Here is a 9,622-nt window from a genome sequence, read left to right as displayed (position 1 = left end):
GAAGTGACGCGCCGGAAGCGCCGCCGGGACCCCTCCGCAGCCATGTAGGGCCGGCAGCCGGGGCGGGACGCGACGCGCGGCCGCCGCCATGGACGGCAGGTACGGGCGGCGCGGGCCGCACCACGCGCGGCGCGGGGGCGCCTCCCCGCGCTCCCCCTGCGCCTTACCTGGAGGTGCCTGTGCTGGGGATGGGGGGGTCGCCGGCGGCTCCCCCCCCCCCGCTGTGGGGGTGGTACGGCCGCCTGACGGTCCCGCTCTCTCTCCCATAGCGGCGCCGCGGCCCCGGCGGGGCCGAACCTGCCCAACCTCACCCCGCGGCACCGGCAGCTCATCCCCACGCCCTGCGGCCCCGTGAGTACATCTCCGCTGCTGTGGGCAGGTTACCGGTGTCCTCCGCGTTTCTCTGCCCGGGGGGAATGGAAAAGCATGGCTCAAATCCGTGTCCAAAGTCGGGTGGATCAGGGAGGTCGGGTGTCCACACGCCGAGGCTTGTCACGGCACGCAGCTCTCCTGACAGCGTCGTGGAATGTCGAGCTGGAAGGGACCCATAGGATCATTGATCCAGGCCCTGGCCCTGCACAGACACCGCAGCGATCCCACCCTGGGCATCCCTGACAGCTCCGGCAGCTCCGGCAGCCTCGGGGCCGTGCCCATTCCCTGGGTTCAGTGCCCAGCACCCTCTGGGGGAAGAACCTTTCCCTGATATCCAACCTAAACCTCCCCTGACACAGCCCCAGCCCTTCCCTGGGTCCTGTCCCTGTCACAGACAGATCGGAGCTGCCCCTCAGGAGGAGCTGCAGCCCCTGAGGACTCTCCTGACTCCTCCAGCTGAACGAACCGAGTGTTAAATTCCTGCAAGGATGTTGCTTCACCTGAAGTATTTTAATAAAAATGAGAACGCTGACCCTGTCTTTACAATTTTCTAAAACTAAAAGTTTAGGAAAACATTGTTTCCGTGCTCTGGCAGGTGTGTATGTGGGCACTGGCAATCTCCATATCATGGATTATAATACCATGGCCTTGTGAGGCACAAAGGCTGTGGGTATAAATCAGGACAATCTAGGCTGAGATTATTTGTGAAACAAAGTTAGACTTCTCCCTTCCTCAGCAGTTTGGGAGTTTCTATTCAGCTGTGGAGTTTCTCTTTTTCCACTGTCTCATCTACCCCACTCGCCTCAATGTGTTTAGGAACAGCAACGAGTTTGTTCTGCATGATGTGTTTAAGAATTTTCTCCCTTTACAGATAAAACCATGTTCAGAGCTCTCATTCCCTGTGAAGATCTACTTCTGTGTCACTATTTTGTCCCTGCTGAGTGTCATAGGGCTGACCATAGAGACACTGGTCCGCCAGACTGAGGAGGATTTCACCATTTCCTTTATTCAGCTGGTTGGAGTTGGTAAGAAACACGGTTTGGATGGAGAAAATAATGAAAATAAACATAATAATAATGATAATGTGATTAAGCAGCAGCTGAAGTTTCTTATATAAGAGCTATGGGATGTTCAGCTATGCCAGAAAACCTCACCAGCTCCTATTTTAATGTCTGAGCCATAATATGCTGGGAATTCAGGTGTCCACAGTCCAAGCTTCCTTCCTTGGGTAGTTCCAAGTAGAGCTTCAGCAGAAACTTCTTGGGTCCATTTGTGTTAAACAGAAATTAACATGAAAATAATAAACACGAGGATTTCAGGAAACTTCATGTGCATATGCCATCTCTGCAAAAAGCTTAATGACCAAAAAAGAGTTTATTTTCAAATTTGTACAGATTTCTTTGGATTTAGCAGCCGAATTTGCAAAACAAGGAAATACCACCTTAAGCCTTTCAGGCATTCCTGAGGTCATGGCCAGAAAATCACATGATTCACTTTGTAATTTGCCAATCATTTCCCATTTCCTCAGTCCCTGTTAAGGGCAGTGAAAAAGAAAGTTCATTCACTAAAGGTCTGTTTAGGGAGACTGAAGTTATTATTTAATTTGAGAATTTGTACAACACTGTCCCCATGTCCCAGCACAGCAGATGTGGATGATTTGATGTGTGGAGTTAAAGGAAACAGTGCTTTGGAAAAAGAAATTTGTTGTTATTTTGGCTGTGTAAGAATCAACCAGTGTTTGCAGGAGCATCCTGTGAAAGAACAAAGCCTTTGTCTGATTTAAGTTTTGCCAAAAAGGCATAAAGATCATAGCAACAGCTGACTGGGGGTTGATGTATTTTATAAAAATAGAACTCAGGCCTTCCCTGACCCGATTCTTTTTTGGATTATAGTTTGCAGGGTGGGGTGCTTCAAAATTTCCACAATTAAATAAACTGAATCCGGTTCCACACACAAACCATGTGCAGTGGCCAGAGCACACAGACAGCACTGTTGAGGGGGTGTGTCTGAGTAATAAACTGCTTTTTACTCACCTCAATTACTCTGGGAAGATGATGTGATTTCAGTTCTTTACTAAAAATGGTGCTGTTTTCATTGAATTCAAAGAAACAATAGGACACAATGTTCAGTGTGGGATTCATAGAATAACCCAGCCCAGCTGCCAGTTTGGATAATACACTGCCATTTTCATGGCGTTACTTCACAAGTAATTAAAAAAAAAATCTAACTAATTATTTAATTTCTCGTGTGCTAAACAGTGGGGAGTGTTTTAATTATCAGGTTTAGGTTAGGTTTTTGGTGAGAACAAAGACCGAGGAGCCTCAGGGACACTTTGATCCTTCCACTTTGGAAGTTTTGCCCCTGTTTGGCCTGGCACTGACATTCCCTCTCCTCCCCAGTGTTCTGTGTGTATTATGTGACCAGGGGCATCCTGCAGGAGAACCGCCAGGAGCTCATTGTCTTCGTGCTCTCCATCCTGCTCGTGATGCTCCGCTCCATCATCAACTTCACCGTGCTCCCTGCTGAGCAGAAGCCAAAACTCCTGGTCAGTCTCCTGGTTTTAATCAGCTTTACCTTCCCCCACGGCTTGGGTTTGAAAATCCATCATTGGGAAGGCAAGATGTCTGTGGTAACACAGATTTTATCTTGCATATATAAAAAAAAGAAAAGAAATTATATATATATATATATATATATATATATATATATATATATATATATAAAATTGTTGATAACAGAGGATCTGGCTGAATTATTCCTACTGAACAACAAAATGTGCACACCCACAATTGCAAATCTTCTCTTAGCTGCTCTCTGAATTTCCTTATGGCAGCACCCAAAAATAACAGAAATATCACAAAATTACACAAGATTACTTCAAAATATATCCTTCACTTCACCTACTCTGCTTCAGATTTCCCTTTATTAAATGTCTGGCCTAAAGTCACATAAACCTAACCTATGGCTAGAACTGGAACCCCCAATCTATAGGCACAGCCATTACCTCAGTGCTCATAAATGTGTTTTTATGAGATTTATGGGAAGCTGCAAGGAAGCAAGAAGATACAATAATGCTTCTCTGGGTTACCTTGTTTGCATTTCATAGCAGTAAAATTTATTAAAGGATTGTTTTCTAGGCCTTCCTAAGATTTGTAGTTAAATTTCCACTTGCTGTGCTTCGTGGAAGTGCTTTCTTTCTATCACATATTTCTCAACAAGGTGTTTCCCTGCTCTGAAGTCAGCCAAAAATTACTCTTCAACAGGAGAGGTGGCAAGGGAGATGGAGCAAAGCAGCCTTTGCCAATTCTGTTTATTTATCAATTGGATGCTTAAATAGACCCACTTTATCTGCAGCAAACTGGGTTGGTGGGGCCAATAAGGAACAGGCATCAAAGCAATGCACAGCCAAGTCATCAGTTTAAATATTAAACAAGGACTTCAAAGTAAAGCCTGGTGTAAATGTGAGCAGTACTATTAAGTATTTTTTTCACTATTCTAACTGTAACTTGGATTACTGTAACTCTGCTTCCTGAGCCAGAATCATTTCTAGTTACAAGTATTTTCATATTGATGTAATTCTGAAGGACCTTTTGCCACTTGAGCCATCCTTAAGGCAGCAGACATTGAGTGTGAATGCCAGCACAACCCAGACACAAAACTGTATTTCTTGGGATTTTACAAGTCCAGCATTCGGAATAACCCACTGTCCCCAGTGAAAGGTTGGGGAAAGGTTGGTTTATTCCACCAGGAAGCTCAGAACCAGTTTCTATTAAGATTTTGTTACTCCTGTCTGCATTTCCAGCTGGGTTCCAGGTGCCAGCCTGGCCCTGCTGTGGCCAATCCCATGCCTGTTTCTCTTCCCTGCAGGCCCGTTTCGTGCTGATCCTGCTGGTGGGCTCCTTCGATGTGGTCTGTGCCATCATCCTCATCCAGAGCCAGTCCATGATGGCATTCCGGGTGGGGGGTGCCCTGGAGAGCCTCCAGGCCCAGTACTTCATGCTCAACCTCTGCTTTTCCATGCTCACTTTTGATCTGCAGGCACAGGTACAGAGCCCCCACATTCCCTTTTTCCCTCTTATTGATAATATCCTGGATTAGCTGAGCTATCAACTTCCAAGAGCAGTTGTCTCTCTTACCTTCATTAATATTAATAGTGGTTGTATCTCCATGTGTTTGCCACAGCTTAGCTAAAATCTATTAAAATGAATCAAAATATATTTGGTTGTTTTCCTGCACAAAAGGAGAACTGAATCTTGTTTTTGGGAAGTTTATCCTTAAAAAAACCAATTGCATCCAGGAGCTCCAACCCACCCATGGCCTCCTGAAATAAGCAAGGTTATTCCTGCACATCTCAGCCTCCAGTCTCCTGCCTTCCAGCTGGCTCCTGCACTGAGGAAATTATTCTGGGATGGGAGAGGGGAACTTGACCAACAGGGCAGTGAGACAGAAAATGAAGTTACAGACGGGGGAAGTGAACCCAAGGTCTGTTACTTCTGTAACCACCCCTCATTCTTATTTAGTGCTGCATTACTGAAGCTTTATCTGCTCCCCCTGTCCTGTGTTGTTGCTATTATGGATTATTAAGGACAGGGAAGTACCTCTGTCCTTGTTTCCCATTCCATGAGGAATAATTTCAGCTTTTAGACCCGTGCCCAACTTGCTGTTGCAGGGAGTTTGTGGCAGGTGTTTTTTGGTGGGGCTGCATGGTCTCCAAAGCAATGATTTCACCAAAGCTTTGCCTCCCCCAGCTGTGCCTGTGCATCCTCCTGATCAGCCTGCACGAGGTCACCCTGCTGCACAACATCATCTCAGCCACGGGCGTCGTGTGGGGCTGCCTGAAGGTCACCGTGGGCATCATTGCAGTGAGTGTCCAGCTACAGAGGCACCAGGGACACACAACCCCTGGCACTGCACATCCTCACCCTGAGGGATTCCCACAGGCTCAGGGAAGGGAGCCAGGATGGAGAACAGCAGAGCCAACAATGCTGAAGCCAGGTTTTGTCTAAATCTGTGCCTGAGCTGAGCACACAGAGTGAAACAATGTCACATTGTCATTGTTTCACATTGCTTTAGTCTCAGTCCTTGGGCACTTTAATGAAACCTGGAGGATCACACTGTCTTCAATATTTCTACCTCTGCCAAGGCTGGGTGAAACTGGGAGCAGTCCCCCAGATTATTACAGTGATACAGTGAATCCTTAGGAAACCACACCGAAAAATGAGGGGTCCTTTATTGGGGCATCTCCTGTGAAGCTCAGGAACAGTTTCCAGGTTAACCTAAAGATTTGTGAACTTAAAATGTCATTTTTCATGTCAGACTGAACCTCCTCTGAAATCTTGAGCCTCTGTTCCAAGAATGATTGCAGAATCAGGGCCAAAGTACATCAGATAAGTGAGTTTTTTATTACCAGGAAGGAGTTTAGGGGTTTTTGGGGGTGGATGTTGTTTTAGGCTCCTGGGGTGTTTGCTTTAGTCATTCACACAAATTCCCGACAGCTGAAATACAACTTCCTATGTGTTTTGATGGCTTTTCTTGCTAAAATTGTGCTTTTAAAACACATCACTTTTGGGTTTGGGGGAAATCTGGTCCTGGTCAGATGCATCAAATCCAATCCTAACATTGGCACAGTTGCTGCTCTCACCCCCAGTGACTCAGCTGCTTTTCCTGCCTTTGCTCAGACCTGCCCTCCCAGCTCAGGTCCCTTTCTTCTTTCCCAAGTCCCAGGGTGAATTGTGAAATTAAATTCTCCTGACACTTCAATCCTCTCGCTTCTCCCACATTTGACTCCTCAGTGACTGCACTTCTCTGTAGCAAAAAATAGAGGTGGAGAAAAAGTCACAGGGAGCTTTCAGTCTGCTATCTGTGAAAACATTCAGCTCTTAGAGACAATCTCAGTGTACCCAGAGAGAAGGGACATCATCACTCCTGGCCCAGCTCAGTGGAAAACAGAGGCTGAATTTCCTGCTGAAAACACAGGTGGAGAAGGTGGAGAGCAAAGCTGAAACTGAGAACTCAGCTTAACCAACACTTGGAATGCTATGAAAAATATGCAGCTTTTATAGAGCATATAGCAATGACTTAAAAAGCTTGTTTTACATCTTATTTTGCAGATTTTAAAAGAGCTGAAGCCTCTGGTGTGGGTTTTTCTGATTCAGAATGTGCCTGAGGTGGTTTATCTCATCTACCTGCTCTACACGGTAAGGGGAGCAAGGCTGGGGGTCTCATCCTTATCCTCATCCTCATCCTCCTCAGGCCTCAAAGGTGCTGCCTCACCCCTTCCCTGCAGCTCCTGCGGGATTTAAAGAGAACAGAGAACATCCTGCCTCTCCAGGATCAACTTTTCAGGACAGGGACCATGTCAACTTGCTCTTGAACTGATTAGAGGGAGAGGCTCTGGAAGTCCCTGCAAAGAATGATGAGGGGAGGATGAAACAAAATCTTGTTCAAGATATGCAACTCCTCCCCTTCTTCCCAAGAAGCCCCAAGTGGTGCCAGAGCATTTGACCAGGGCTCAGTTGTTGCATTTTAAAGAATTTCTTAGGCAGCACCCCCAGCTGTTGATCCTGCTGTAGCCAAAACAAGGCAGTGCAAGCCCAACAAACTCCAGTTTGGGGCACTTTTTGGCACTGGAACACTGATAAAACCTTTATCAGTGGGCACCTCCCACAAGATGTGTGAAAGGAGGTGAGGAGAGAGGAGGGCAAGGGGAAACCAGGCTGTTCATCCTGGGCAGGGCTGGAATGCTGAGAATGGCCAGTGTTTCTCATACCTCCACAGCCCCCAGACACCACCAAAGCCCAGGGGCTGCAGCCACCCACAGCCTCCAGGACCCATTTATCAAATGGATCTTCCCATTATTCCAGGCCTGTTTGAGCTGGCAGAGCACAGCAGGACCCCACAGTGTCTGTACATCATAAAATCAGACAGCTGGGATGGTTTCTAAGTGACCAGTTGGGTTTTTCTCTTTCCCCCAATGCCCACCTCGTGACTCCTCTCAGAAATTCAGTGCTTGGTTGCACGTCGTGGCTTCAAGGCTTTGTGGCAGCAGGTGGTGATGGTTTCATGTCTCCCTTTTCCTGCAGGTGATAAGGGAGTGGGGCAAAGGCAATTCTTACACCCTGGAAGCTGCTTTCATCACTGGCTCCTGCATTTCTGTCACAATAAAATCTGTTCTGTTCTGGGCTCTGGTTCACGTCTACCGCAGCTTCGGGCAGGGGCTGAGGGAGAGAAGTAAGTACCCCAAAAACTCCCTGGGAAGGGTGGAGCCTGTCCTGTCACAGTGAAATAGCCAGGAAAATCCTTAGGGATGGTCACAGGAAAAGGCAGATCCCCAATGACAGCAAGCAGTTCTGCAGCCTCAGAATAACTGGGCTGGGTGGAATAGATGAGGCTTTTCCCTGAAGAAAGCTGCTGGCAACCTTTTGCTGCTGTCCAGAGAATCACACCTGTGTGAGCAGACCTCTGTCTACTTCACAGTGTGTAATAGAGACAATCAAGGGACCTGGAGAGCCACTAATGTGAAATACCCCAAAGCTCTCCTGGTCCATGAGGGGCACTGAGCCTCTGCAGTGGTGCTGACTGAGCTCCCTCTCTTCCCACAGTGTTTTCTTCCTATGGAAGGATCGACTCCTGAGCCCTCCCCGTGCCCCCCCTGCAGCTCTCACAGAGTGAAGTCACACCAGGAACTCCTGACCAAGGACCTGCAGGCAGGGTGGAGGTAATGGGTCACTTTCCCAGGATGGAGGAGGTTCAGGAAGATGTCACACAGTGCTTGGAGCAGTGCAGGTGGGACACAGCTTAAAGAGCTTGGGAAATTCCCAGTTGATCCTGCTGCCAGGACAACGCATCTTTCACTCCTTCTTTTCCTGCTGCTGTGGAAGCACAGGAAATCACACGTGCATGTGAGTGGGGAATGTTGCTCCTTTCAATGCTTTTTGCCTGGATATACACAAACATGAAGGAAATTTGCACACCCATGCTCTGTAGCCCAGTCTAGAAGTGGATTGTGCTGCCATCATTTCTTAGCAGGGCCAGCCCTGATGTTTTGGTGGCAGTGGTGTCCCCTGGCTGGGGCTCTTCCTGCTCCTCTGGCTTCAGAAAATGTCAATTTTTTTTTTTTTTTTAACCCCAGTTACACATGAAAATTACTCCCTGTAACCTCACCCCTCCCTCAGTGTAACCAAGGTGCCATTTCATACCAGGGGGACTGTTACAATTAAGCCTTTAATATTGTAATTTAAAAGTTTGGTATTTTATTGACTGGAACCTTTAACTACTGGCTATTTTTTAATAAAGTATAAGCACAGTTTGTGTGTGGATAATGATTTCACACGGAACAGCACCAGTCTTTATCCTGCAGGTAGTTTAAAAAATCATTAACAGCTTATTAGGGAAATTGACAAGGATTCCATCAAAACTGCTATAAAAACATTTTTTTTTCATCCTAATCTCCTAAACCTGACTCAAATCTACTTTATGTGGAGCCCAAGGGAGGCATGAAGAGGTTAATTGTGTGTGGCCAGACTGCAGGAGCTGACGGAGCAGCAGCTGACTCTGTGACTTCATCCCACAGGTCACAGTGGCAGCAGGAGTTGCTGCTGGAAGAATGAAACATTTAAACATCACAATAAAACATTTTCAGTCCTTCCCCAACTGCCCAGAGGCAGCAGAGCAGGAGGGGAAGGCTCTGCTCCTGCACAAAGCCTGTGCTGGCTCAGAATTAGGGGCAGTTTTATGGCCAGGTCAGTGTCACTGTCACAGGAACTGCTCTGGCCACGGACAGCAAGGGTTTGTCACCAGCCTGGCATGGAGAGAGGGAAAACCCTTTCCATGGTGTCTTGTAAAACAAAAACTCCAGGTAAAAACAGCTCCTTTACCTGCAAAAGGCCTCTTCTCACATCTCTCTCCACTGCTGGAATGAGTTACAGATTAATTATGAAATCAAAAGACTCTTTAACATCATCATTAATCTCAAGTTCCATGGGAGAAGTTTCCAGAACTTGGTCAGAATGTGCCACAGGCATTTAAACCCCATTTTCAATCCTAAACTTGCTGGGTATCAAATTATCAGGGATTATTTGATCAGCATTGCCCTTACCTCTTTCTTTCCTGGTATTTCTAGTCTTGGGCCTTCAAAAACAGCATTTAATGCAGCCCAGCTGGTTGTGCACAAGGTTTGTTTTGACTTGCACAGCAAATCCAGCATTTATTTTAAGACTTTTGAGGAACAAATGGTATCAGACATTCAAAA

The 9,622-nt window shown here is 46.8% G+C and overlaps 1 protein-coding gene across 1 annotated transcript; it reads left to right on the top strand.

Moving 5' to 3' along the window:
* The first annotated feature begins 3 nt into the window (after positions 1-3).
* LOC138121313 (uncharacterized) lies at positions 4-8,678 on the top strand. Its single transcript, XM_069034715.1, has 9 exons — positions 4-99; positions 270-351; positions 1,244-1,397; positions 2,772-2,917; positions 4,240-4,416; positions 5,121-5,234; positions 6,483-6,569; positions 7,455-7,602; positions 7,974-8,678. The coding sequence occupies exons 1-9, from the start codon at positions 89-91 to the stop codon at positions 8,003-8,005; spliced, it is 951 nt and encodes a 316-aa protein (XP_068890816.1). The 5' UTR covers positions 4-88; the 3' UTR covers positions 8,006-8,678.
* The last annotated feature ends 944 nt before the right edge of the window (positions 8,679-9,622 follow it).

The sequence above is a fragment of the Aphelocoma coerulescens genome, chromosome 21 (genome assembly GCF_041296385.1).
Source record: "Aphelocoma coerulescens isolate FSJ_1873_10779 chromosome 21, UR_Acoe_1.0, whole genome shotgun sequence".
NCBI lineage: Eukaryota > Metazoa > Chordata > Aves > Passeriformes > Corvidae > Aphelocoma > Aphelocoma coerulescens.
This window is presented reverse-complemented; position numbering and strand designations above follow the sequence as displayed.

Excerpts from the sequence above, each read along its gene's own strand:
- LOC138121313 (XM_069034715.1), top strand. Across the intron at positions 1,398-2,771 it reads TATTCAGCTGGTTGGAGTTG|TGTTCTGTGTGTATTATGTG; the intron begins GTAAGAAACACG and ends TCTCCTCCCCAG. Across the intron at positions 4,417-5,120 it reads CTTTTGATCTGCAGGCACAG|CTGTGCCTGTGCATCCTCCT; the intron begins GTACAGAGCCCC and ends TGCCTCCCCCAG.